This window comes from Macaca mulatta, chromosome 14 (genome assembly GCF_049350105.2).
Source record: "Macaca mulatta isolate MMU2019108-1 chromosome 14, T2T-MMU8v2.0, whole genome shotgun sequence".
Classification (NCBI taxonomy): domain Eukaryota; kingdom Metazoa; phylum Chordata; class Mammalia; order Primates; family Cercopithecidae; genus Macaca; species Macaca mulatta.
This window is the reverse complement of record NC_133419.1, coordinates 677,679-704,372: the sequence shown is the minus strand read 5'-3', so window position 1 is coordinate 704,372 and position 26,694 is coordinate 677,679. Positions and strand designations below refer to the sequence as shown.

The following is a 26,694-nucleotide window of genomic DNA, read 5'->3' as shown; positions in this document are numbered from 1 at the left end:
CGAGCGGGGCGCCGCATGAGGCGCCTCAGAATGGCGTCACGAGGCGCTCAGCCAATGACGATGGAGGAGAAGCCATTGACACTTCCCCCCCGGCCCCGTCAAGACAGTTTCCGCGGCACAGGCGAAGGCCAGTAGTTCCGGAAGTGGCTGCTCTTATAGCGTGGGGCGAAGGTCCCCCGAAACTCGTGGTGGCGACGGACGAAGCGAGCCCAAAGGGACGGCATCTGCCTTCGGTACCTAGCGCTCCCAGCATGCCACGCGGCGCCTACAGCGCCCAACATGCAGCGCGGCTGCCACGCCCCGGACGCAACCTTCGCCCGCGAACTGCAAGTCCCATGGTGCACCGCTGCCGGAAGTGGCCTGCGCCGCCGGCCTACGCGGAACGGCACGTGGGCCCGAGCGGGGGCTGCTCGCGGTAGGCTCGCCCTGACTCTTTGGTGGTTCCCTGGCCGCGGCGACCGGTGGCCCCATGTCCAGCCGGGCTCAGTGAGGTGAGCCAGCCGCCTCGGACTTAGCGACTGCAGCCCTACCTGGGAGGCCACCCCCGTCCTGCGGGGCCAGGGCGTCCTGCCAGAGGACGAGCGCGAACCTTGGAGGGCAGGACAATGACTTGAGGCAGCGTCGCCCACTCACCCCTGGGAGGAGTGAGGTCCGAGCGGTCAGCCCCTGCGCTGGCCGCTTCGGCCAAGAACTGACCTTGGTGTCCATGTGGACATAGCACATCAGGGGACCCTGCCACATTCTCGGGTCCTGGGAGGGAACAGGGTTGGCCGTGCCTTCTAAGGACTTCAGTTCTTCTGCGAGGACGCAGGAGGTGAATAAGGGGGCGATCCGAGGGATAGGGACAGAGCGCGAGTTGGTCTGGGCAGCCTGAGAAAGTCTAAGCTGAGAGATAAGGAGCCAACCCTGCCAATATCCGGGGCTAGCACCAGGAACAGGGGGTCAGATGCAGGTACCTAAGGTGCTAGCAGGCAGCGCCTGCTCCCGTGGGGCTCAAACAGCAGTGCAAACCCTGGGATGTGTATACATCAAGCATTGGAACTCGACTTCACCGTCGCCTTCTGTGGCCTCGGTGTCATTACCCCCATTTTATAGATGAGGCGGTTGGGTACAGAAAGGTTTTCTTGCTCGAGGTCACACATCTGGGATAAAGGCGGGAAAACATCTTGCGAACAATGTGACTTTTTAATTTTGTAATTTTTGAGACTGGGCCCCATTCTGTCGCCCAGCCTGGACTGCAGTGGCTGGATCACAGCCCACTACAGCCTCAAATTCCTGGGATCAGGTGATCCTCCCACCTCAGCCTCTTAGCTGAGACCACAGGCCTGTGCCACCACACCTGGCTAAAATTTTTTGGTAGAGACAGTGTTGTTGAGACATGGGCTCAAGTGATCGTCCCACCTGCACCTCCCAAAGTGCTGGGATTACAGGTGTAATCCCAGAGTCACCATGCCTGGCCAGGATTATGGTTTCATTCAATGTTTTTTTTTTTTTTTTTTTTTTTTTGAGACGGAGTCTCACGCTGTTTCCCAGGCTGGAGTGCAGTGGCGCGATCTCGGCTCACTGCAAGCTCCGCCTCCCGGGTTCCCGCCATTCTCCTGCCTCAGCCTCCTGAGTAGCTGGGACTACAGGCGCCCGCCACCGCGCCCGGCTAATTTTTTGTATTTTTAGTAGAGACGGGGTTTCACTGTGGTCTCGATCTCCTGACCTTGTGATCCGCCCGCCTCGGCCTCCCAAAGTGCTGGGATTACAGGCTTGAGCCACCGCGCCCGGCCTTCATTCAATGTTTTAAGCAAGTCCCTTCACATTGGTGTGCAACCATCACCACTATCCATCCCAACCTTTTTTTTTTTTTTTTTTTTTTTTTTTTGATATAGAGTCTCGCTCTGTCACTCAGGCTGGAGTGCAGTGGCGCTATCTCGGTTCACTGTAAACTCCACCTTCTGGTTTCACACCATTCTCCTGCCTCAGCCTCCCAAGTAGCTGGGACTACAGGCACCCACCACCATGCCCAGCTAATTTTTTGTATTTTTAGTAGAGACGGGGTTTCACTGTGTTAGCCGGGATGGTCTCGATCTCCTGACCTCGCGATCCACCTGCCTTGGCCTCCCAAAGTGCTGGGATTACAGGCATGAACCACCGTGCCTGGCCCTAACTTTTTTTTTTTTTTTTTTTTTTTTAAGGAGTCTCACTGTTCCCCAGGTTGAAGTGCAGTGGCATGATCTTGGCTCATTGCAACCTCCGCCTCCTGGGTTCAACTGATTCTCCTGCCTCAGTCTTCTAAGTAGCTGGGATTACAGGCACCCACCACCATACCTGGCTAATTTTTGTATTTTTGGTACAGACGGGGTTTTACCATGTTGACCAGGCTGGTCTCAAACTCCTGACTCCAAGTGGTCTGCACACTTCGGCCTCCCAAAGTGCTGGGATTACAGGCACAAGCCACTGTGCTCAGCCCCATCTCACTTTTTTTTAACTTTTTTTTAACTTTTTTTTTATTATCCCAAACAAACTCTGTACGCATTAAAGTCCCTATTCCCTGCTCCCCCACCCTTGATAAACACATTCTACTTTCTGTTCCTATGATTTTGACAACGGTAGCACCCCGTAAGACTGAAATAATACAGTATTTTGCCTTTGTGTCTGGCCTTTTTCATTCAGCGTATTTTCAAATTTCAAGTACCTACCTAAAAGGAAGATGCTAAGACAAATTTAATATAAATACAGAGTAGTTTATGTGGGCCAAGCTTGAGGATTACATCCTGGACATAGATTTAAGTTGCCCTGAATTTTTTTTTTTTTTTTTTTTTTTTGAGACGGAGTCTGGCTCTGTCACCCAGGCTGGAGTGCAGTGGCTGGATCTCAGCTCACTGCAAGCTCCGCCTCCCGGGTTCCCGCCATTCTCCTGCCTCAGCCTCCCGAGTAGCTGGGACTACTTTTGCTGGGACTACAGGCGCCTGCCACCTCGCCCGGCTAGTTTTTGTATTTTTTAGTAGAGACGGGGTTTCACCGGGTTAGCCAGGATGGTCTCGATCTCCTGACCTCGTGATCCACCCGTCTCGGCCTCCCAAAGTGCTGGTATTACAGGCTTGAGCCACCGCGCCCGGCCAAGTTGCCCTGAATTTACACTTGGGTGAGCAGCAGATATAAGTGGATTTTTAAAATTTATTTTTATTATTATTATTTTTTTGAGATGGCGTCTAGCTCTGTCGCCCAGGCTGGAGTGCAGTGGCGCGATCTTGGCTCACTGCAACCTCGGCTTCCCAGGTTCACGCCATTCTGCCTCAGCCTCCCGAGTAGCTGGGACTACAGGCACCCGCCACCACGCCTGGTTAATTTTTTGTATTTTTTAGTAGAGACGGGGTTTCACCGTGTTAGCCACGATGGTCTCTATCTCCTGACCTTGTGATCCGCCTGCCTCGGCCTCCCAAAGTGCTGGGATTACAGGCGTGAGCCACTGTGCCCGGCCTTAATGTTTTTTTTAATTTTAGAGACAGGATCTTGCCATGTCATACAAGCTGCTCTCCAAGTCCTGACTGACCTCAGGTGATCCACCCACCTTGACCTCCCAAAGTGCTGGGATGACAGGCATGTGTCACTGTGCCCGGCCTGTTTTTTAATCGTTTGTAGAGATGGGGCCTTGCTATGTTGCTCAGGCTGTTCTCAAACTTCTGGCCTCAAGCAATCCTCCTGCCTTGGTGTCCCAAAGTGGCAGGATTACTGGTGTGAGCCACTGCACCCAACCTACAAGTGAATTTTTTTTTTTTTTTTTTTTTGAGACGGAGTCTCGCTCTGTTGCCTAGGCTGGAGTGCAGTGGCGCGATCTCGGCTCACTGCAACCTCCACCTCCCAGGTTCACGCCATTTTTGTGACGGGGTTTCACGGTGTTAGCCAGGATGGTCTTGATCTCCTGACTTTGTGATCCGCCCACCTCGGTCTCCCAAAGTGCTGGGATTACAGGCGTGAGCCACCGCGCCCACACTACAAGTGGCTTTTTAAAGGCAAAAAGCGGGGACAGGAAGCAAACTGATATAATCAGGAATTCTCATTGGTTTACAGAAATGACTGATTAGTGATTGGCTATACATTATTAAACTCTAAGGTGTGGGTTATAGTGCCTAGTTTGGCATTGTTAGGTTAATTTATAGTTACTGGCAATACCAACCAGTTTCAAGAGACAAACACAAAGTGGACAGAGTGTGATTGTGGTCTCATTCTATGTTTCTGGCTGGATAATTGAAAAGGAACCATATTCCCTAGCTAAGTGTTATTTTTTCATAAGGTTCATCCATTTTGTAGCATGTGTCAGTATTTCAGGTCTTTTTTGTGTGTGTGTGAGACAGAATCCCTGTCACCCAGGCTGGAGTGTAATGGTGCAATCTTGGCTCGCTGCAACCTCTGACTCCCGGGTTCAAGCTGTTCTCTTGTCTTAGCCTCCCGAGTAGCTGGGGCTACAGGCGCCCGCCACCATGCCCAGCTAATTTTTTGTACTTTTTAGTAGAGACAGGGTTTCACCATGTTAGCCAAGATGGTCTCGATCTCCTGACCTCGTGATCCACCTGCCTTGGCCTCCCAAAGTGCTGGGATTACAGGCATGAGCCACCACGCCTGGCCTATTTTTTTTATTTTTTTGAGACGAAATCTCACTCTGTAGCCCAGGCTCGAGTGCAGTGGCCCAATCTTGGTTCACTGCAACCTCTGCCTCCCAGGTTCAAGTGATTCTCCTGCCTCAGCCTCCCGAGTACCTGGGACTACAGGCGCCCGCCACCACGCCTAGCTAATTTTTTGTATTTTTAGTAGAGATGGGGTTTCACCGTGTTAGTCGGGATGGTCTCGATCTCCTGACCTCGTGATCTGCCCGACTCAGCCTCCCAAAGTGCTGGGATTACAGAATTGAGTGACTGCGCCTGGCCTTTTGTTTTTGAGAGGGAGTCTCACTCTGTCATCCAAGCTGGAATGCAGTGCCAAGATCTCAACTCACTGCAACCTCCACCCCCTGGGTTCAAGCCATTATCATGCCTCAGCCTCCAGAGTAGCTGGGATTACAGGCGCCTGCCACCAGACCCGGGTAATTTTTGTATTTTTAGTTGACACAGGGCTTCACCATATTGGCCAGGCTGGACTTGAACTCCTGATCTCAAGTGATCCACCCACCTCAGCCTCACAAAATGTTGGGATTACTGGTGTAAGCCACAGCATCAGGCCTATGGTTAGTTTTTAGAAAGATCCCTCCGGGCCCTACGTGGAAGGGGCTGGGGAGAATGGAAGCAGGGAGTCCTGGAAGAGACCTGCCCATCCCAGAGGGAGGGATGGTGGTAGCTGAGAAGTGGAAGGAAGAAGGAGCCACTGATATGACCTGAGTAAAGAAGCAGGCATAGCTGATGGTGTCTGTTCCCTCCCCAAGCATCTGCTCTGCTGGGCGAGAAAGCTGGTGAATGAAGCACAGGCCTGCTGGGGGGTATCATGTTGGTGGGGAAGGCAGACAGGGCAAATTTCAGGTTCTCGGCTGGCTTTGACCCTCACCAGCTACAGGGCCTCGGGCAAGCCTTGGGCAGTATCTGATCTTTTTTTTTCTTTTCTTTTTGAGACGGAGTCTTGCTCTGTTGCCCAGGCTGGAGTGCAGGGGCACCATCTCTGCTCACTACAACTTCTGCCTCCTGGGTTCACGCCATTCTTCTACCTCAGCCTCCTGAGTAGCTGGGGACTACAGGCGCGCACCACCACGCCCGGCTAATTTTTGTATTTTAAGTAGAGACGGGGTTTCACCACGTTGGCCAGGCTGGTCTCAAACTCCTGACCTCGTGATCCACCTGCCTCGGCCTCCCAAACTGCTGGGATTACAGGCGTGAGCCACCGCGCCCGCTCAATATCTTCTCTCTTAAAACCTCCTTGTCCCCTGCGTGATTCAAGGAGGCAGTGCCAGGAGGCTCACTGCTTCTGACCCAGAGTGATGGCTCGAAAGGAAGGGTCTCAGCAGGTCCAGAGAGGAGGTCCTGGCAGGCTTCCCGGAGGAGGCCGTGGGGGCTGGTTTGGGAAGTGCACTGCAATTGTTCCGGCTTGTAGCAGGGGTGGGTGCGGGGCAGCCGCAAGAGTACTCCTGTCACCCCGGCCTGGGAACGCACCTGGGGCCGGGGCTGCAGCCTCGGAGCGGCCCGGGACCCCGAGAACCTCGGAAAGGGCGGGTTTCGCAGCCTTCCGGGCGGGGCAGGCTGGACGGCTCCGTCCCCGTGGACTAACAGGAAGCCGAGAGCAGCTGCGCGGGCGGCTCGGCAGATGGACGGGTCGCGTCCGCGTCTCCGGGGCTGCGACGGGCGGAGGGAAGGCGGGTCGGGGAGGAGCCGGGAGACCGCCCCCGTGGACCCCATCCCGGCGCAGGGGGCGAGTTCTGACGGTGCGGGCCCAATGGGCGGGGTCTGCAGTCCCCGCCCCCCCAGAAACGCGCGGGCGGGATCCTAGGAGCCGAGCGCGCGCTGAGCAGCCCCCGTTTGCGCGCCGCCTGGAGCGCAGGTACGCGCCGGCCCGGGCGGGCGCGGGGGGGCGCGGCGGGGGGAACGTTTGCTTTCAGGAGGGTGGGGGCCGTTCCCATCCCTGACGCCCGGGGGATCCCGAGCCTGCCTCGGGGCTGGAGCCCGCCCCCCACGCCATCTGAGCTGTCGTGCGCGGCGCACCACCCTCCCCAGTGGACCGAACTGGAAAGGGCGGGAGAGCTTTCCTCCAGGGCTCACGAATTGAGGTCCCGGCCCCAGGACCCCGAAGCTGCCCAGTGGCTCACGTCCCAGGCCCTAGCCCTTACACCGCCTTCCCTGACTTTCGGGGCGGTAGAGGAGGGTCACGGCCCTCCTGGCAAAGCCGATGTGAGTAGAAGGGGGACTCATCTCCAGAACTGGGGGACAGCCCCGATGACCTCGCAGCTCCACGGCTCCATTGGTCAAATTTCCAGGACCAGGACTGAAGCCTCACTCCCCCGGCTCTGCTGCTAATAGTGAGGTCTCCCTGCCCGGTGCTCCTGCGAGCCATGGCAGCCCCATTCTCCAACCCTCTTTCCAGTAGTGACCCAGGCCTCGGGGGTTCAGGGTGACCACAAGGTCTCCCCCACTCTACAGCCCGGGCCCAGATGGCTCAAGAGCTCCCCACTCCAGCCAGAGTCCCTGTTTCCCCAAAGAGGGGAGGGCCCACCCCAACTCCCGCTCACTTCTCCTCCTGTCTCTGTAGCTTCCCTGGGCCCTGCCTGGACAGGCCTGCCTGCGTGCTGGGACATGTCTGGCCTCCAAGGACCGTCGGTGGGCGATGGCTGCAGCGGTGGAGGGGCCAGAGCTGGAGGCAGCTGCTGCTGCAGGAGATGCTTCGGAGGATGCAGACGCAGGGTCCAGGGTGCGGCCTTTCCTGGGTGGCAACCGGCTGAGCTTGGACCTGTATCCCGGGGGCTGCCAGCGACTGCTGCACTTGTGTGTCCAGCAGCCTCTTCAGCTGCTGCAGGTGGAATTCTTGCGTCTGAGCACTCACGAGGACCCTCAGCTGCTGGAGGCCACCCTGGCCCAGCTGCCTCAGAGCCTGTCCTGCCTCCGCTCCCTGGTCCTCAAAGGTGAGCTCCACCTGTTCTGGGCCCTGTCTCCATCTCTTGCTCTGCCCTGCCTCTGCTGCACGTCCTCAAAGGCAAACCCGGGTCCCAGCCCCAGCTCCAGTCTGCCCCTCCCGGCTCCCCAGGTGTGAACTGTTCTGCTCTTGGTGCTGTCCAGCCCCATCGCCATCCTCGGCGATCACCACCCCCAATGTGAGGCTGGCTGGGCCCTGGCTCCCGGACCCCGAAGCTGCCCAGCGGGGGGTCTCTCCAGACCACAGTGCAGATGATGTTCCTGGGGAAGGTTTTGGGTGATGGTTCTCAGCGGAGATGAGCCGGTGGTCTCCATCCCTGCCTCCTTCCACCTGCAGGCACCTCTCCAGTGTTTCTGTCAGTCCCTGTCTGGTTGGGGTGGGGGTGGGGTGGGAGGTCGGTGCCTCTCGAGCAGCTGTTTTCTCTGGCTGGCAGGGTCGATCTGGGACCTGGCTCTGAGGGCCACATCCGCCTCCCCCCTTCCCAGGAGGGCAACGCCGGGACACACTGGGTGCCTGTCTCCGGGGTGCCCTGACCACCCTGCCCACTGGTCTGAGTGGCTTGGCCCATCTGGCCCACCTGGACCTGAGCTTCAACAGCCTGGAGACGCTGCCGTCCTGTGTCCTGCAGATGCGAGGTCTGGGTGCACTCTTGCTGTCTCACAACTGTCTCTCTGAGCTGCCTGAGGCTCTGGGGGCCCTCCCCGCCCTCACCTTCCTTGCGGTGACACACAACCGCCTGCAGACGCTGCCCCCAGCACTGGGGGCCCTATCCACCCTGCAGCGCCTCGATCTCTCTCAGAACCTGCTGGATACGCTACCTCCTGAGATTGGAGGCCTGGGCAGCCTCCTGGAGCTCAACCTGGCCTCCAACCGGCTACAGAGCCTCCCGGCCTCCCTGGGTGAGTAGCTGCTGCGCCCCTGGCACACTGGCCCCACGGGAGGACCCCTGAAGCCTGCCTGTCTTCCGCAGGGGCCTCTGCACCCACAGGCTTGGTCCACAGCTGCCTCTTGGGAGTCCCTCCGCCTCCCTGGCCTTTGAGACTCCCTCAGCGGCTTTGTCAGAGTTCTCTGAGCCCAGCTGTGGAGAGTCTGAAATGGCTGCTCTGGGAGGCAGTGGCAGGAGTGTCCCAGTGCTACAGGCCGGGCTGGTGCCGAGCCTAAGCCAGCACCTGCCCGCAGCGGGTCTTCGGTCCTTGCGGCTCCTTGTCCTGCACAGCAACCTCCTGGCGTCTGTGCCAGCCGGCCTGGCCCGCCTGCCACTCCTCACCCGGCTCGACCTAAGGGACAACCAGCTCCGGGACCTGCCCCCTGAGCTGCTAGACGCCCCCTTTGTGCGCCTGCAGGGGAACCCCCTGGGTGAGGCCTCACCAGACGTCCCAAGTTCACCAGGTGGGCTTGGTGCTAAAGGGGGGCAGACCTGGGAAAGGACGTGGGTCTCCTCACTGTCCTGACCACACGTCTGTCCCCTCCACAGTGGCAGCCCTCATTCCAGAAATGCCCAGACTGTTCTTGACCTCAGATTTGGACAGGTATGGGGTGGGTTGAGGGGGCTGGAGGGGAGTCTGTCTGCCTGTTGCCCCAGCCCCTCCGACACCTTCTCCAGAGTTCCTGGGTCCAGGCTCCGACACGTAGGCCCTTCTGGGTCTAACCTGTGGCTCGCTCCTTCCTCACTCAGCTTTCCTGTGACTCCTCGAGGCTGCTCAGTGACCCTGGCCTGTGGTGTCCGCCTGCAGTTCCCAGCGGGAGCCACCGCCACCCCCATCACCATCCGCTATCGGCTGCTGCTGCCAGAGCCAGGCCTCGTCCCCCTGGGTCCTCATGATGCCCTGCTCAGCCATGTGCTGGAGCTGCAGCCGCATGGGGTGGCCTTCCAGCAGGCATGGCCAGGGTGTAGCGGGGGGCAGTGTGTGGGCCCAGGCCTGGCCCCAGCCCTCACACCATCCTTGCCTGGCAGGATGTGGGGCTGTGGCTGCTCTTCACCCCACCACGGGCCCGGCGCTGCCGTGAAGTGGTGGTCAGGACCCGGAATGACAACAGCTGGGGTGACCTGGAGACCCACTTGGAGGAAGAGGCACCCCAGGTGAGGACCACTCAGGCCTGCCGGTGGCGACTGGGGAGCCGCTGCCCTGAGCCGTGCACCCCTGCGCAGAGCCTCGACCTGGCACCTTCCACCCCGCCCCGTCCTTCCTGGATCCTGCTCCCCCATATCCCGGGCACCTTCCACCCCACCCCGTCCCTCCTGGATCCTGCTCCCCCGTGTCCCCGGCACCTTCCACCCCGCCCCATCTCTCCTGGATCCTGCTCCCTGTGTCCTGACCCAGGCTCCTCTGACTTCCCTGCTCCCCCGTCTCAGCGGCTCTGGGCTCACTGCCAGGCACCCCACTTCTCCTGGTTCCTTGTGGTTTCCCGCCCTGTGTCCAATGCCTGCCTGGTGCCACCAGAGGGGACATTGCTGTGCTCCTCGGGTCATCCTGGGGTCAAGGTCATCTTCCCCCCTGGGGCCACTGAGGAACCCCGTCGAGTCTCCATGCAGGTATGGCCAGGACAGCACCAAGGGTGGCAGGCGGCGCCTCGGCCCACAGGCAGGTGCTCAGGGGCCCGTCTGCCTCAGGTGGTGCGCATGGCTGGCCGAGAACTGCAGGCCCTCCTAGGAGAACCAGAGGCTGCAGTGAGCCCCCTGCTGTGCCTCTCACAGAGCGGTCCCCCCAGCTTCCTCCGACCGGTCACCGTGCAGCTGCCTCTGCCCTCTGGCATCACAGGTGAGAGGTGGCCATGGGGCATACCTGGACCTGTGGCCGTAGGGTGGGGGGGGTCTCCAGCCAGGCAGTCTCAGCCCGCTGACCCTCCCATCCCCAGGCCTCAGTCTGGACCGCTCCCGTCTGCACCTGTTGTACTGGGCCCCTCCTGCAGTCACCTGGGATGACATCACAGCTCAGGTGGTCCTGGAGCTCACCCACCTGTACGCACGCTTCCAGGTCACACACTTCTCCTGGTCAGTGCCCCCCAGCTTTCTCAGCCCCCCTTCCCCAGTCTGTACAGCCCCCCTCACCCCCAGCCCTCCCAGGTACTGGCTCTGGTACACCACCAAGAACTGCGTGGGAGGCCTGGCTCGGAAGGCCTGGGAGCGGCTGCGGCTGCACCGTGTGAACCTCATCGCTCTGCAGCGGCGCCGGGACCCTGAGCAGGTCCTTCTGCAGTGCCTGCCCCGAAACAAGGTGAGGGCGCAGGCTGGAGGGCAGCAGGGTGGTGACCAGAGAGCTGGGGTGGGGTGCAGGGCTTTGGGTCGCAAGCTACACGGGCTTCCCTGCAGGTGGATGCCACCCTTCGGCGGCTGCTGGAGCGGTACCGGGGCCCCGAGCCCTCTGACACGGTGGAGATGTTCGAGGGCGAAGAGTTCTTTGCGGCCTTCGAGCGCGGCATCGACGTGGATGCTGGTAAGACCTCCCTGTCCTAGAGAGGGAGCCTTACCGTCTTCCCTGCGCCCTCCTTGCTCAGCCCACCCCTGCCCCCTAGACCGCCCTGACTGCGTGGAGGGCAGAATCTGCTTTGTCTTCTACTCGCACCTGAAGAATGTGAAGGAGGTATACGTGACTACCACTCTGGACCGGGAGGCCCAGGCTGTGCGGGGCCAGGTGGGTGAGGGGGGTGGGCGAGAGGAGAGGCCCCCCAGGCCACTTGGGCAGAGGACGGAGCTCTGAACCCCATTTGATGCCCCTTCAGGTGTCCTTCTACCGTGGCACGGTGCCTGTGCAGGTACCCGAGGAGGCTGAGGCTGCCCGGCAGAGGAAGGGCGCAGACGCCCTGTGGATGGCCACTCTGCCCATCAAGCTGCCGGTGGGACTGAGGGACAGCAGAGGGGCGGGGCAGAACCGAGGCCCAGGGGTGACCAGGGGGACGTGGTAGAGTTGGGGTGGAGCCCAGGGCTTATTGCACTTTTTCCTTCCAACAGAGACTTCGGAGCTCTGAGGAGCCACGGCGGAGGGCTGGCCTCTCCTTGGCGCCCTTGAACCTGGGAGATGCTGAGACCGGCTTTCTGACACAGAGCAACCTGCTGAGCGTGGCTGGGCGCCTGGGTCCAGACTGGCCAACTGTGGCCCTGCACCTGGGCGTGTCCTACCGTGAGCTGCAGCGCATCCGGCATGAGTTCCGGTGAGACTGCCACTACCCGCTGGCTGCCAGCCCCAGGGCTGAGCCCTGGCTGCCTGGAGGGCCCACCTGATGCTGACAGAAGTTTCTTCCAGGGGAGGTGGGCAAAAGGCAAACACCAGGCTGGGAAAGGAAAGATCTGGCCGCAGTTGGCCCAAGGAGCCGGGAACTCCCCCACACTCTGAGGCAGAATGTGGTGGCAGGTCCTGGGCAGGTGGGTAGGACCCCTCTGTCACCTGTCTTCTGCCTGCAGGGATGATCTGGATGGGCAGATCCGCCACATGCTCTTCTCCTGGGCTGAGCGCCAGGCTGGGCAGCCAGGGGCTGTGGGACTCCTGGTGCAGGCCCTGGAGCAGAGTGACCGGCAGGACGTGGCAGAAGAGGTGCGTGCAGTCTTGGAGCTCGGCTGCCGCAAGTACCAGGACGGCATCCGACGCACGGGTTTAGCCCCCAAGGACCCCGCTCTGCCTGGCTCGTCAGCTCCACAGCCCCCAGAGCCTGCCCAGGCCTAGGCCCCACAGACTTTGGGCTGGCCCGGACATTCCCCAGCGGATGGGCAGAGCCCCCACCTTCAAGCCTTTCCAGTGTGTGGGGACAGGGGTCCCCGTGGGCAACAAACCCGCACTGTTTCTTTCGCCATCTCAGAGCTCGATTTATTTGTTGGATGGAGAAGCCGTTGGAGGGTGGGGGTGGCGTGGTAATCAGAGGCCTGGACCCTACGGGGAGGGAGCCCTTTGTGCACAGATGCCCCACAGCCTGGTCCTGTTCTCTCCCACTGTGCCTGGGGCCTCCTGTGGGTCCTCATCTTCCTGGGGGTGAGGAGCTGTGCTACAAAGTAACCCATGTGGGGTTTTTTTTTTTTTTTTGAGATGGAATTTCTGTCACCCAGGCTGGAGTGCAGTGGCATGATCTCAGCTCACTGCAACCTCCACTTCCCAGGTTCAAGTAATTCTCCTGCTTCAACCTCTTGAGTAGCTGGGACTAGAGGCACTTGCCACCACACCGGGCTAATTTTTGTAGTTTTAGTAGACGCGGTGGGGGGGCGGTTTCACCTTGTTGGCCAGGCTGGTCTTGAACTCCTGACCTCAAGTGATCCGCCTGCCTTGGCCTCCCAAAGTGCCGGGATTGCAGGCGTGAGCCACTGTGCCCAGCCCCGAGTGGGGTGCTTTGGATACAAAGTCGCTGTTGGGCAGGCGGGGTTGTGCCTCCACTTCACTTCGCTGGCCCAGCAGTTCCACGGAGCACCTGTGTCTGCACTGGAGGCCACGCCTCCCCCAGGGCACCCTCATCCACCGGCGCTTTGCCACCTACCCGCGCCCCGCGGGTCCTTGTCCCTGCAGGGGCCTGAGGCCTGGGAACCAAGAAAGGACCTTGGGGACGCGCGGCCCGGCCTCTTCGCGCAGAACTGCCACCCTGCCGGGGTGGGGGGGGACCCGGGGCGAGGAGGCGGGTGGGCGCGTGGCTGTGGCCTGGCTGGGCGCAGTAGCCTCGGCGGCCGGGAGGGGGAGCCGAAGCCCGGAGGAGGCCGAGGGCGGAGCGCGCGCAGCGCCGAGCGGACGCGCCTCCCCGCCTAGGTGCTGGCCGAGCGCGCGGCGGGGCGGGGAGGCGAGCGCGGCGGCGGCGAGTGCGGTGAGTTCCCGGCGGTTCCCTTCTGCGCCCATCCGAGTGCGGCCGGGCTGCGGGGGCGAGAGGTCCCGCGGCGGCCGAGGAAGGTGACAGCTGCCCGAACAACGTGGGGCCTGGCGGGCGGGACGGGGGTCCTGGACCAGCGGATGCTCGGATCCGCGGCTGCCCTGGCGTGAGAGGCCGTGCTCGGCCCCGACGGTGCCGGGCGCGCTCCCGCACACACGTGTCCCCCAGGGTGGATGTCTGGGGCCCGAGTCCAAGGAAGAGAGACCGAGCCATGTGGGACGCACACGTGGGATTTCACCGTACATCTGTGGACATGTGCGTGGCCCGAGTCGCGGTGGCCAGGCGGAGGACGGAGCGGTCGGCCGAGCCCCAGCAGTGGGGCAGGGGCCTGAGCCGGCCTCCGAGTGCAGAGAGCGGCCACCCGCTTCTCCTTTGTCCTCTGGCCGAGGCATCGCGAGGTTGGAGACCCCTTCCGGGACCCTCCAGCCAGCAGGATAGAAAGCACCGCCCCAAGAGGACGGGGACAGCGGGAGATTGAATGGGGGAGCCGCCAGCCAGACTCGGAGCCTCACCCCCATTGCCTTTCTTGGGGGTAGGAGGAGCCTGGCGGCTTTTTGGGAGGAGGATTTTACTCCTGCAGATTCGGAAGCAGCGGTATCTTCCTGTAGTGTGGTTTCTGCTCTACTGCTCTCTCCCTGGCTTGCCTGTGGCCTCGGTTGGCCTGACTATGAAGGGGGAACAGTGACGGCTCATAGCCCTGGGCCCGGCCGGGGCTGCAGGGTTTCTATGGTAACATCAGTGCAGGGGGAGGGCCCTGGCCAGCTGTCTCATAAGCCAGGGGTGGGAACTGCCGAGTGAGGACAGAAAGGTGGGGTTGGCGTTCAGACGGAACCCCTGCTGGTTCCTCCCTATGCAGAGCCCCTCGCTGTCCTCATTCTCCACCCAGAAGCTCCTCTCCACTGCAGTGGGTGCTGTGCGGGCCCAGGCCTGCCTCTCTGCCCTGGGATCTCTAGGCCTGCTTCTCTTCCTGGGACTAATAGCCGCTCCCCACTGATTTCTAGGATTGCTCCCATCTTGCAGGTGTCCTCGTCCCAGACTGGAGATAGGCTCCCAGGAGGAAGGGGATTGCTCAGTCCCTGGTGGGCCAGGGTACACCCCTGGGAGGGACTAGAGCGGAGATGAAGGGCCCAGGGCAGCCTGGAGAGCTGTGGCCAGTCTGCACCCAAATAGTGGGCGGGGGGGGGGGCGGGCTGCTGGGAGAGATCAGGTTGAAGTTCAGAGGTCAGCTCGTCACCACCACTGGCTGAGGCAGGGAGAGGCAGGTCTGGCGGTGAAGCCCTGAGTGGGACGGGGGTGGGGCAGAGGGCTCTGGGCATGCCAGCTCCCATGCCCTCTGGACCTGTCAGGTGAGCAGGGCCTGTGGGTGGCACCAGCGGTCTCTGAGACCCAGCCAGCCCTTCCCTGTGGACAGCAGGCCTTTTTTTGTGGCCCAGCATGAGGCTTCCCTGACATGCATCTGCCCTAACAGACAGATCCCACAGACACGAGTGGGTGTCAGCCCATCACTGCCCCACAGCACCGGATTCCCTGTCCAGGTACACATAGGATACCCTGGCCCGGAGAAAGCCTCATCCTCAGAGTACCAGCCCTAGACAGATCCAGGCCAGGAAATGCTGGAGTGCTCAGCCCACAGGCAGCAGACAGGAACCCGTGTGTGCCGGGGGCGTGGTGGCCACGCGCTGAGGTCCCTGCTGGTGCGTGGTGTGTGCCAGGTCAGCCTGAGTCAGACCCGCCCCTGCTCATCCCTCCTCTCAAGGCTGCGGGAAGCCTCCACTGGCCCAAAGTGAAAGAGAAAGTAGCCCCCTGCAGGCCCGCCCCACCCCGCCCCACAGCCAATCCCTGCGGCCCCTCGTCGCCTCCCCCGGCAGCTTCCCCTCCTGTGTGAGTGCCGGGCTGGAGTGTGGAGAAGCCGTCCAGAGTGAGTGCCTGGGGCAGAGTGAGAACAGGACCAGTGGGCAGGTGGTGGAGTGGGGGTCGGTGGTGGATGGCTCAGCCCTGGAAAGCCGAGGTGAAGGTCAGGAGTCCCTGAGGATCTGTGAGTGTGAGCCAGCCGTGTGGCCCTGGGCAACGGCACTGCCCGTGCCCGAAACAGCTGGCCTCTGGGGGACCCAGGGTGAGGAGGGAAGGCCCCCGAAGCTGGGATTTTATGGCCATGACCTTATGGGAGGCCCCTGAGGCTGTGGCTCCCCAGCCCTGCCGCTTAGTGGGAGAGGTCCGTTCTCCTCTCCTCTGTAGGGGATGGGCGTGCCAGCCACAGGGGGCCTCAGAAGGCCAGCCATCCCCCACCCCCAAGGCTTCCAGGGGTCCCATCACTGGCTTCTGTGTATCCATGAGTGAAACTCCTGGGAGGGGTGGAGGGGAGGAAGGTGGGCAAGGGGCTGGCCGTGGGGGGTGCGGGCTTCTTGAGGAGGAGCTCTGCAGGCCCTGGGTGGAGCTGCTGCGGAAGGAGAGCTATACCTGGGACGGCTGAGCCCAGGTCGGCAGGGGGTCTTAGGGCACCCGAGACCTCAGCCGCAAGCTCGAAGGGGGCAGGTGCTGGCTGCTTCTCTCTGTGCTGAAGGATGTGGGGGATGGTCACCACAGCTGTCCAGGTCAAGGTGCTCCGGTAGGCACCCTGGCACCGGCCCCTGGCACTGCCCTCAGAGGTGCCTGGCCCTTTAAAAGCCGGAGCTGGCTGGGGTGCACGTGAGCCCGAGCGTGAGCGCGCGTGTGAGGCTGGCTGGGAAGACGCTGGCGGTGGGGAGGGGGGGATTGAAAGGAAGCCAGGTGGTCCCAGGGGTGGGCATGGGACTGGGTGGCAGGTGCCTCCTGCTGCTGCACCCTCAGGACGCAGTGACGGCTCCCATCTGGGGTGGTGGGTGACAGGCTGCATGTGAGGGAGGCTGGGGGAGGATTATTCTTTGGGTGGCCCCACCCTCACTCATTCCCATCCCCTCTTCCTTCCAGGACAGAAGGGGCGGCTGCTGAAGCCTGGAAATTCCCCTGAAGGTAGAGCACCGCCCAACCCCTCTGGGTCCCAGCCTCCCTCAAGGCCTCCTCCACCTCCACCTCCACCCCACCCGGCCTGGCGTCCACCTCTTCGGCTCCTACCTGGGCACGATCCAGTTAAATGGCTGATAAGCAGATCAGGTCAGATTCCAGTCCTGGCTGCATGCCCCGCCCCCACCCTGACCCATGGTCGCAGAAACCCGTCCTGACACTCCTGTCCACACAGCCTGCCAGCCAAGCTCATCAATGGCGGCATCGCCGGGCTGATAGGGGTCACCTGCGTGTTCCCCATCGACCTGGCCAAGACCAGGCTGCAGAACCAGCAGAACGGCCAGCGCATGTACACAAGCATGTGAGTGTGCCAGGCGGTCGTGGGGAGTAGGCCCAGCATGTGGCAGCACGGGAGGCCAGGAGGGGGGCTCTGCTCCTGTGCCCCTCACCCTGTTTGACAGAAGGGAAACTGGAGGCAGGCAGGCCTGGGGGAGATCCCATGTGGGTCAGGACTGGGGTCAGAGCTGGGCTGAGGACTTGGCCTCTTATGTCAGCCCTAGACAGTCCAGGGACCCTGGCCTCTGGCTGGCCCCAGCTGGCCCCGGCTCACCCTGTCCCCTTGGCCACAGGTCCGACTGCCTCATCAAGACCATCCGCTCCGAGGGATACTTTGGCATGTACCGGGGTAAGGCTTGACTTGGCTTGGCTCGAGATGGGCAGGCCTGGATAGCGCCCGAGAGTCGTGGCAAGGAGCGGTGGGGGAGGCAGGGCAGGGCAGCCAGCCTGGGCCTGGTGTGTGAGCGTGGACGTGTCTGGGGGCGCTGTGCCTGTGCAGGGGACTGGATCTCTGGTGAGTGGCAGTTCTCAGCCCCTCCCGTGGCAACTCCCCGCCCCCGCTTAGTGCCTGGTGCGTGGGACGCCACAGTACATCTGTGTCCTCTGTGGTGGCCACAGCCGCCTCTGCTTTCTGGGACAGGCTAGACCCCATCTATGGCTGGGGATGGGAGGGAGTAGGGGGAATTACCGCAAATCAGCTTAGGACGCCATCCGGAGCCTGGATTTGGTAGAAGCTCTGCAGCCCTGAGCCCTCGGCACTGAGATGGGGGCTCTCCATAGCCTCCCCCGAACTCTGGCCCACTCCAGACCACATGCTCGGGTGACTTCTGGCCCCAGTCCCCTGCCAGCACAAGCACCCTCTGTCCCCTAGGGAGGGAGGGGTTTCCCAGGGAGGCCTCAGGGGCTCCGGGATGATCCCCATGCCCCTAGCAGCAAGATGCTGTCCAGAATCAGAGACAGATGCAGTGGGCACGGGAACGCCTGAACCAGAGGTGCTGCCCCATCCGTGCCTGGCCCCCCCCACCTGGCACACACCAGGCCCAAATGTGGGTGAGAGGGCAGGAGATGGCCAGGAGTGACTGGGATGGGGCTTTGACGGCCAGGCAGCAAGTCCTGGCTAAGCACCTCCCCACCCTGGTCACCAGCTGACCCCCTGCTCCACAGGAGCCGCTGTGAACTTGACCCTCGTCACCCCCGAGAAGGCCATCAAGCTGGCAGCCAACGACTTCTTCCGACATCAGCTATCCAAGGATGGGTGAGCTCCCTGCCTGGCAGACACTCAAGGGGTCTTGGACTCCAGACAAAGGAGGGGTCCACCCGGCCAGCTGGGTCCCACCTGGGGGCTCCACCTGTCTTCAGCCCCTTCCTTGGGGCTTCTCTGAGCTTGTGGGGTGGCCTCCCTCCTTTCCCCTGACCAGGGGAGCAGAGCAGATGCCAAATCAGTGGGGCTCTGGCCTGGCAGCCCTTGGCCCCCAGCTGCTGCCTGTGTAGTAAGCCAGGGCTTGAGGGCACTGACTGGTTCCCCCATTGCTGGAGGGGGGCTGCAAGGGCAGCCCCTTTTTAGGGCACTCGACCCCCAATTTCCCATTTTCCTTTATTGGAGACAGCCCCACTGCCCCCCCCAGGCCCTTGCCTGTGGGGCTGTCTGTCCATTGGGCTCCCCCCGCCTGCTGCTGCAGGGCCGGAGGCTGGGGGCTGTACCCCCACAGGCCTGCATCTGCCTCCACAGCTCCCACCATCCTCTGCGCCCAGGCACGGTGGGCAGCCCCGAGGGTGGCAGGTAGCCTGTCTCTTCCCACTCACCGCGGCCTTGCCCCTACCACAGGCAGAAGCTGACCCTGCTTAAAGAGATGCTGGCAGGCTGTGGGGCTGGCACCTGCCAGGTGATCGTGACCACGCCCATGGAGATGCTGAAGATCCAGCTGCAGGATGCAGGGCGCATCGGTGAGGGCGGGAGGAGGGAGGGGAGAGGGCAGAGGTGCTGGAAGGGGTGAGGGCGAGGGGAGGGCAGGGACACAGGGAGGGCCAGAGCGTGTCCCCTGCCCACTTTGCACAGAAGAAGAGAGCAGCCTCTTTGTCTGCAGCTGCCCAGAGGAAGATCCTGGCTGCCCAGGGCCAGCTCTCAGCCCAGGGGGGTGCCCAGCCCTCAGTGGAGGCTCCAGCTGCCCCTCGGCCTACGGCCACCCAGCTGACCCGTGACCTGCTGCGAAGCCGCGGCATTGCTGGTCTCTACAAGGGACTCGGGGCCACGCTGCTCAGGTAGGAGGCACAGGGTGGATGGGAGGAGGGATGGGGGAGGCCGGCCTGCCCAACCCACCACCTCCTGTCCACCACTTCCTGTCCCCATGGCCACCTCACTCCCCACAGGGACGTTCCCTTCTCCGTGGTCTACTTCCCGCTCTTTGCCAACCTGAACCAGCTGGGCCGCCCGGCGTCCGAGGAGAAGTCGCCTTTCTACGTGTCCTTCCTGGCCGGCTGTGTGGCCGGGAGTGCCGCCGCTGTGGCCGTCAACCCCTGTGATGGTCAGTGCATGGGACAGCGCCCGGCTGGGGATGGGGCGGGACTGAGCCCTTGGCCAGGCTCACACTGACCCGAGCGTCCCTTGCAGTGGTGAAGACGCGGCTCCAGTCACTTCAGCGAGGCGTCAATGAGGACACCTACTCTGGGTTCCTGGACTGTGCCAGGTGGGGAGGTCCCACAGGGGGTGGGGCCTGGGGGCCTGCATACCGGGCTGACCCTCCCCTCCTTCCTCCACAGGAAGATCCTGCGGCACGAGGGCCCCTCAGCCTTCCTGAAGGGCGCCTACTGCCGCGCGCTGGTCATCGCACCCCTTTTCGGCATCGCACAGGTGGTCTACTTCCTGGGCATCGCGGAGTCCCTGCTGGGGCTACTGCAGGACCCCCAGGCCTGAGCCCAGTGCCCGCTCCACCCCAGCCAGCCGGGCAGGGCTGGTGTGGGGCTGGAGCCAGGCAGCTAGCCCAGGACGGAGCAAGGGAAGACCCCTCCCCAGCCCTCCTGTCGGCAGGGGCAGCAGGGGACGGGGTGCAGGGTCCACATAGGCGGTGCACACGCGAGCCCCCCGGTGTGCTGCCTGCATCGTTGGGATCAATGTCTTATTTATGTAGAAAATGCAGAAATCTTTACATTCCTCAAGCTAGCCCCTGCCCCAATCCTGCCCTGGCCTGAACACCCCCAGGGACAGAGCTGGTCTCTGGGCTGGGGGCCCCCGGGCCTGGGTTGGGCGGGCTGGACCATACCCCCAGCCCACCGGTTCCAGTCTCCACGGCCGTCCTGGTCCACACAGGGACCCTGCACAAACCTATTTATTGAACCTGCTGGGCCCAAGTGGCTCTCCAGCCCTTCCGTCCTTCCCCAGCCGCTCTTGTCACCTTGGCAGGACTGGACTCTGCCTCCCTGGCCAGCCTTGCAAGAGGACCGGGGTCTCCTGCCCTCTCTGTTGAGCCAGGAATCCCAAGCGAGGGGTTGCCCCGGGGTCTGACTCTCAGGGCAAGCCCGTCACCCAGTGCGGGACTTTGTGGTGGGCCCCTCAGCTCCCACCCCAGGTTGGGGCCCAGACTGTGAGGTCTGTGTGCCTGTGTGTGTGTGTGTGTGTGTGTTGTGGGGATCTGGCCTGGCTCTTGGGGATGGGGCTGCCGGGGACTGCCCCCCTTCCCGCCGCGGCCAGGCGCTCTGTGTGCTGTGTGTGTCCCAGGCTCTGTTGACCCCGTCCAGGAACTTTAGTTACCCAGCCTGACCTCTCTTCTGAGATTGGCCAGGGAGCGGGGCAGGCAAGGGGACCAGTGTGGAGCCTGAGGGTGCCTGCCTTGCTCTGGAGGGAGGGCCAGGAGCTGCCGCCCACCCCAAGTCCTCTCAGGGCCCACCCTCCTCTTTCCGCCTTTGCATAAGGCTCCTGGGTAAGCTCCAGAGGCCCCATCCTTCCTGCCTCTGGGCATAAGGCCCCGAGCACACTTCAGAAGCCCCATTCCCCCCTGCCTCCAGGCCGAGCCCTGCTGTGAGCCGAAGCTCTCCCTGCCCCACCCTGGCCATGTGATCGTGTTGGTGACAGACCCTGATGTGCTGGTGCTGTGTCCCCAAAACCGGGGCCCTCCATGGAGGCCCCTTCCCAGCGACACTACCTGGGGCTCAGGCCCGGACCCCTCCAGTTCACGGTTGCTCCTGGGAGCTGCCCCTCCCATCACATCTGAACCTTGGAAGCTGCTGCTGCTGCTTTACAGAATTATATTTTTTTCTTTTGAAGAGTTTTAAGAAGTTGTAACTTTTTGTGTCTTGTCATGTCAGAGGATAAATAAATATTCTAAGTAGATGCTGCTGTCTGGGGGTCTGTTTGGGGGCAGGGGAGGGCAGTCCCCTCTTCCCATAACTGGCTCCCTTCAGACTGCAGGGCTATGCCTGCGCACCCACCCACCGACCAAGGGGCACCCTGGCCTGGAGGGGATGCTGGGCGGGACCCGCCTCCTGCCTCTGGCAGTCCCAGATGGGACTTGAACCCTGCAGTTGCTCTCCCTGACCCTAAGGTTCTCCCCCCCACCATCTAGGGTGGAGCTGGGTTTGCGGACCCCGCAGTTCCCGGCGGGGCGGGGCCCCGTCGCCCCTCCCCCTCCCCCTCCCCCTCCCCGCCCTCCTGCGCCGGGAGCAGTGCATTGTGGGAAACTCCCGAGCTCTCCGCGTTCGCAGCCGCCGTCGTCCCGTGGAGGAGCGCGCAGCCCAGGGGAGGTCGGAGGACGCGTAAGGCGGGGGGCTCCGGGCTGGCGGGGCGGGGCAGGCGCGGGGTCCTGCGGGGCGAGGAGGCGGCTCCGAGGCTTGAAGGTCACCGGGGTTGCGCGCGGGCCCCCCAGTTCTCCAGGGCGCAGCTGCTCTTGGGAGAAGGAGGCGGTGGCCGGGATGTAAGTGACACAAATAGCGAGGTTGGGGGGCAGACCACCTGCTCTTTGCAAACTTGATGCCCAGCAGCTGGGCCCCCCCCAGAGCTGCAGGGGTGAGGGGGCGGCTGGGCTTCCCGGAGAGGTCGGCAGCGGCTGGGCCTCTCCTGGAGACACCCTCATCACGCTGTGACCTTCGGGTGACCTTCAGTGTGGTCAGTGCACCTAGCGAGGGTGGGAAACGCGCCTCCCTTTCTCTGAAGGTTGGGGCATTTCTCACCCTTCCCTGGGAGAGGTAGACAGGCGGCCTCTGAGGCTTTGGGGCAAGAACCACTCAGGTTCAGGGCGGCTGGGCCCCCAGGGCTCTTCCCACCTCTGCCTGAGTCATTGAGAATCTGGGCATGGCCTTTCCCACAGCCCAGAGCCCTGTCCTCCACCCTGACTCGCCGGCCAAGAGCAGCGTGTGTCCACCCTGTTTAATGCCAGGAACCCTCTGCCCACAGAGACAGCACGGCCTTGGGCTCCTCAAGGACTCTGCCCCAGGGCTGGAGAGAGGCACGGCCTGTGCTGGGGAGGGGGCCTCAGAGGCTGGGGAGGAGCAGCCGGCCCTTGGAAGCACAGCCCCACGCTGCCTTCCTGGAGAGACACCCCAGTTTTCTCAAGTCTGGTATCTCGTGGGCCCACCCACCCTGATGGCTGCCTGAGATCCCAGCTCCTGCCCCTCCCCGCCCTCCTCCACCAGGATCCTGGCCAGGTCACAGCCTCGGTGCCTCAGTGTCTGTCTCTGCAAAGCAGGAGTGCTCTCCTGAGGAGGGGATGCAGTCAGCTCTCCCACTGCGGCTCCAATCACCTCCCCTCCTTGGAGGGGAGAATGCTTTTCCTTCCGGTTCTCGGGGTCTGATCCTCACTTCCCCAGCAAGAGGCCTCCTGCCCCTGGCTGGTAGGAGGATGTGGCATTTGCATGGGCCATTTTACGGAACACCGGGGGGCCCCTAGCTCCTCCCACCTGTGCGTGGCTCTTGCCTCTGCCGCTGGAGGGGTTCCTCCGGGAGTGGTCAGGGACAGACGGAGACCAGGCTGTGAAAGAGAAGCATCAGAGGCCCACAGGAAGCCCCTGAGCTGGGGCCCCGGGGACTCCAGAGAACTGGGCAGGGACTGCCTGGGGACCAGGTGGTCGGGGCAGCACAGGGGGGACTGGGCCCACACGCAGCCTCCCTTGTGTCTCCCTCCAGGCCCATAGAATGCCCAGGAGTGACGAGCTGTCCTGAGCCCCTCTGGTGTACTCACCTGCCTGTCCCATACGCCCCGCCCACCATGGAGTCCAGAGGGAAGTCGGCCAGCAGCCCTAAGCCTGACACCAAGGCGCCCCAGGCCACCACCGAGGCCAAGGTACCCCCGGCAGCCGATGGGAAGGCCCCCTCGACCAAGCCCTCGAAGAAGGAGGCCCCGGCCGAGAAGCAGCAGCCGCCAGCGGCCCCCACCACGGTACCTGCCAAGAAGACCCCGGCCAAGGCCGACCCTGCCCTTCTCAACAACCACAGTAACCTGAAGCCGGCCCCCACGGCCCCCGCGGTCCCCAGCAGTCCTGATGCAACCCCAGAGGCCAAGGGTCCTGGGGATGGGGCGGAGGAGGACGAAGCTGCCGGTGGGGGGTCTGGGGGCCAAGGTCCCTGGTCCTGCGAGAACTTGAACCCCCTGCTGGTGGCTGGAGGTGTGGCCGTGGCAGCCATAGCCCTGATTCTCGGTGTGGCCTTCCTGGCCCGGAAAAAATAATACCTGGGGGCCAGGCGGGGGGCACGGAGTCACTTCCTGTACAGACCTGAGGAAGCCAGTGCATGCAGAGTTCACCCTTATCTACGTGTACACACGCACATTCATTACACACCTACATATGCCCCCAATACACACGCAAAGTGGAGAGGATGCCCGAGCCCACCCCTGCTGACCCAGGACTTCCCCAACCTCCAGGGCAGAAAGAGTCCAGGCTCCGGGGTCCACAGCACAGGATGCGGGGAGAAGGCACAGCTGGGGAACCTCAAGAAAGGAACAACGGACCCCATGTGTGGGCCCCCCACCCCCGGCAGCTGGGTGATCCCGGGCCCCCAGGGCTGGTCTCTGAGTGGGGGTGCTGGGATGGGTTCTGCCTGGGCCCGGCCCTCGTGGGGACATTAAAGGGCACGGTTGCTCCACTTGCCCCAGTTCTGCTCTTTGTGTACCCCTGGGGGTCTGCCTGGGCCGATGCAGTGGGACAGACCTGGGGTGGGCAGTCACCTCAGCAGAGCCTCAGTGCCACCTCCCCACACCACCCAAGCCTAGCTGGGTGGGAAGACGGAGCCTGAAGCCTGCTTGTGGAGGGGGTGCTGCCCAAGGGTTGCCTTCCCCAGCTTGTGCTCCAGGGGAGCTCCGATGCTGGTGGGGAGGCAGGATGTCGAGGGCCCCTCATAGTTGTGCCCACCCTGCCCCGCTAGACTGCCCCTCCAGCTTGCACCTGGCACCATCTGAGTCTAACCAGCGTATAAATGCAATAACAGGTAGAGTAGAACTGCTTGGCGGCGACCGTCACACACTGTCCTCAGCCCACCGTACCTGGGGAGGCCCCTTGTGCAGCCCCTCCTTAGCACATCCAGTCCCAGCGTGGTCTTTGGCGTGCAGCAGCAGGCGAGCTCCCGGAAGGTGGTGGTGGGCACTGTGAGAACGCAGCCTGCCCTCACTGGCCAGCGGCCACAGGAACCCTGGGCCTGAGTGGAGGCTGAGTCTGAAATAAACTCTGTTGTCTAAAGGCTGGGCTTGCATCCTCATCTGCATGTGGCTGGGAGACGCAGGGGCTTCCCACTGGGGAATGAGGGGTTCACGTCCACACTCCAGGCTTTCCAGGGGAGAGGTGCTGCATCCAGGACCCTCTGACGGGACCCCCTGCCACTCCTATGCCCTTATCCCGGGGGGCTCAGCCCAGAGCCACACCCAGGCCCTGCCCCATCCTCCTCCCTGGCCTTCCTGTGGGTCCTGACCCAAGGTGGACACCCGGGGGCTACAGGACCAAGGAGCAGTGTGGACATGGGGTGCGGGGAGGGCAAGCCCTGCTTCTCAGGCCGAGCTCTCCAGCCAGGCAGGGGCCCTTCCGCATCTCCCACTGCAGCGAGCCCCCACATCCTGAGCGCAGAAGAGGCTCCCCTCAACACCTCTCATTCATGGCACCCAGCCCACTCTAACCGGGTGTCCAACTGGTGGGCCTGGCCACGGGTGAGGCTGCAGCACGCGGGCCAACAGGGAGCAAGGCCTGTGGTGCCTGGGAAGGGCTCCTTTGACGTCTGTCATCCTGGCCCCTGGGTTTCACCTGACGGGTGGCTAAGGCTGGCAGCAAGAGCTCCGTGATCACCTCCTCCCTGAAGCCTTCTTCCAGCTGGTGTGGGGGGACAGCCGTGTCTTCCTCCTGCCCTTCTGGCACACTCCCTCCCCAGAGCAGCAGTCCTCGTCCATGCACCCACACTGAGGCCCAGACAGATACGGAGGGCCCACGGGGTAGAACCAGCTTAAGCTGACCCTGTTGCTGCCACCCAGGTTGCCCTGCGAAAGCCTCCCTCGACCTCCATCCATGCCGCTGCATCCTACAAGTCAAGGAGGCAGCCTACCCCTTGAGCCTGCTGACCTGAGTCCAGCGTATAGAGGAGAAGGCTCTGTGCAGACGCTGCTGACACCTCCAACTCCCAGCTCACCTGCCCCATGGGTGCCAGGCTCCCTCTCTGACTGGCCAGCAGGGCCCCTCGCCACTCTTGGCCTGCCTTCCAGTCACCCATTCTCTCCATTCAGTGGCTTGTTCTTTAAAACCAACCAGCCAACCCTGTCTGATATAGCAGGGGACTTGAAAGGGGCCGAGAGGACTGAAGATGGTCTGCCATCTTTAACCACAAGGCTTGGCGCTTTAGTGCTGACATTCCACCCACAATGCTGCCTCATTAACTTAGCGATTCTCTATTAAACGATGCTTAGATATTCCAAAACTTTTTAAACTTTAGACAGAGCAGGAATGAAAATCCTTGTAGGCCGGGCACGGTGGCTCACACCTGTAATCCCAGCACTTTGGGAGGCCAACACAGACAGATGGCTTCAGCTCAGGCGTTTGAGACCAGCCTGGCCAACATAGTGAGACCCCTGTCTCTACAATACAAATATAGCAAGGCACAGTGGCTCATGCCTGTAAGCCCAGCACTTTGGGAGGCCAAGGCGGGTGGATCACGAGGTCAGGAGTTCGAGACCAGCCTGACCAACATGGTGAAACCCTGTCTCTACTAAAAATACAAAAATTAGGTCTGGTGGCGGGCACCTATAATCCCATCTACTCAGGAAGGTGAGGGAGGAGAATCGCTTGAACTCGGGAAGCAGAGATTGCAGTGAGCCGAGATCACACCACTGCACTCCAGCCTGGGTGAAAGAGCGAGACTCCATCTCAATAAATAAATAAATAAATAAATAAATAAATATTAGCCAGGCATGGTGGTGTACGTCTGTGGTCCCAGCTACTCAGGAGGCTGAGGCAGGAGGATTGCCTGAGCCAGGGAGGTTGAGGCTGCAGTGAGCTATGACTGTGCCACTGCCTTCCAGCCTGGGCAACACAGCAAGACCCTGTCTCAAACGACAACAACAAAAACACCAAGAAAATCTCTGTAAAACCTATTCTGGGTTTGTGGTACAGCATGCACGTCTTTTCTGGGTTTATTGTATGAACACAAAGTCCACTGTCTTAACCATTTTGAACTGCACAGTTTAGCAGCCTCCTGGGGATCCATTACCACCGTCCACCTCCAGAATGCTGCATCGCTCCAGAGACTCTGTCCCTATTACACATGGACTCCCCGTCCCCTCCCCTCAACCCCTGGCACCCACCACCTACTTTCTGCCTCAATGGCTCTCCCAAATCTAGCATTGCAGATAAATGGTATCATGTAACATCTGTCCTTTTGATTGGCCTATTTCACTCCGGGTCCCTCCATGCTGTAGTCTGTTCAACTTCCCTTCCTTTTTATTTTATTTTTTGAGATGGAGTCTCGCTCTGTTGCCCAGGCTGGAATGC

General features: G+C 61.9%; 4 protein-coding genes across 32 annotated transcripts; 3 read left to right on the top strand and 1 right to left on the bottom strand.

Moving 5' to 3' along the window:
• Positions 1–6: 6 nt before the first annotated feature.
• Positions 7–12,378, top strand: PIDD1 (p53-induced death domain protein 1). Of its 15 annotated transcripts, none has more exons than XM_077961537.1 (16): positions 7–491; positions 7,213–7,582; positions 8,079–8,492; positions 8,773–8,982; positions 9,068–9,122; positions 9,269–9,470; positions 9,548–9,673; positions 9,947–10,126; positions 10,205–10,352; positions 10,450–10,585; positions 10,658–10,808; positions 10,904–11,027; positions 11,107–11,225; positions 11,314–11,427; positions 11,543–11,742; positions 11,993–12,378. In XM_077961537.1, the coding sequence occupies exons 2-16, from the start codon at positions 7,288–7,290 to the stop codon at positions 12,249–12,251; spliced, it is 2,733 nt and encodes a 910-aa protein (XP_077817663.1). In that variant the 5' UTR covers positions 7–491; positions 7,213–7,287; the 3' UTR covers positions 12,252–12,378. The 15 variants fall into 15 exon arrangements, with proteins under 15 accessions (XP_077817663.1, XP_014968753.3, XP_077817667.1 ...); XM_077961541.1 differs by having other exon boundaries at positions 135–491; positions 8,027–8,492; XM_077961535.1 differs by lacking the exon at positions 7–491 and adding an exon at positions 5,102–5,209.
• Positions 12,379–12,824: 446 nt separating this feature from the next.
• Positions 12,825–13,949, bottom strand: PANO1 (proapoptotic nucleolar protein 1). Its single transcript, XM_015113275.3, is given in 6 exon segments — positions 12,825–13,373; positions 13,376–13,491; positions 13,493–13,577; positions 13,580–13,795; positions 13,798–13,915; positions 13,917–13,949. Coding segments are annotated over 6 exon segments (990 nt in total). The 3' UTR covers positions 12,825–12,951.
• SLC25A22 (solute carrier family 25 member 22) lies at positions 13,302–21,070 on the top strand. 12 transcript variants are annotated; one of them, XM_015113276.3, is made up of 10 exons: positions 13,302–13,368; positions 16,378–16,560; positions 16,646–16,771; positions 17,040–17,095; positions 17,911–18,001; positions 18,572–18,690; positions 18,831–19,005; positions 19,114–19,268; positions 19,355–19,430; positions 19,504–21,070. In XM_015113276.3, the coding sequence occupies exons 2-10, from the start codon at positions 16,541–16,543 to the stop codon at positions 19,655–19,657; spliced, it is 972 nt and encodes a 323-aa protein (XP_014968762.2). In that variant the 5' UTR covers positions 13,302–13,368; positions 16,378–16,540; the 3' UTR covers positions 19,658–21,070. The 12 variants fall into 12 exon arrangements, with proteins under 12 accessions (XP_014968762.2, XP_077817751.1, XP_028688821.1 ...); XM_077961625.1 differs by having other exon boundaries at positions 17,040–17,260; XM_028832988.2 differs by having other exon boundaries at positions 13,302–13,451.
• A 361-nt stretch (positions 21,071–21,431) lies between these two features.
• Positions 21,432–24,405, top strand: CEND1 (cell cycle exit and neuronal differentiation 1). Of its 4 annotated transcripts, XM_077960293.1 has the most exons (3): positions 21,432–21,650; positions 22,859–23,111; positions 23,595–24,405. In XM_077960293.1, coding segments are annotated over exons 1-3 (459 nt in total). In that variant the 5' UTR covers positions 21,432–21,648; the 3' UTR covers positions 23,799–24,405.
• Positions 24,406–26,694: the final 2,289 nt, after the last annotated feature.

Coding starts and splice junctions, on each gene's coding strand:
- PIDD1 (XM_077961534.1), top strand. Junction 8,983..9,067: donor AGACGTCCCAAGTTCACCAG/GTGGGCTTGGTG, acceptor TCCCCTCCACAG/TGGCAGCCCTCATTCCAGAA. Junction 11,028..11,106: donor CGGCATCGACGTGGATGCTG/GTAAGACCTCCC, acceptor CCTGCCCCCTAG/ACCGCCCTGACTGCGTGGAG.
- SLC25A22 (XM_015113276.3), top strand. CDS start 16,541: ATGGCTGATAAGCAGATCAG. Junction 16,772..17,039: donor CAGCGCATGTACACAAGCAT/GTGAGTGTGCCA, acceptor CCTTGGCCACAG/GTCCGACTGCCTCATCAAGA. Junction 19,006..19,113: donor CTCGGGGCCACGCTGCTCAG/GTAGGAGGCACA, acceptor CACTCCCCACAG/GGACGTTCCCTTCTCCGTGG.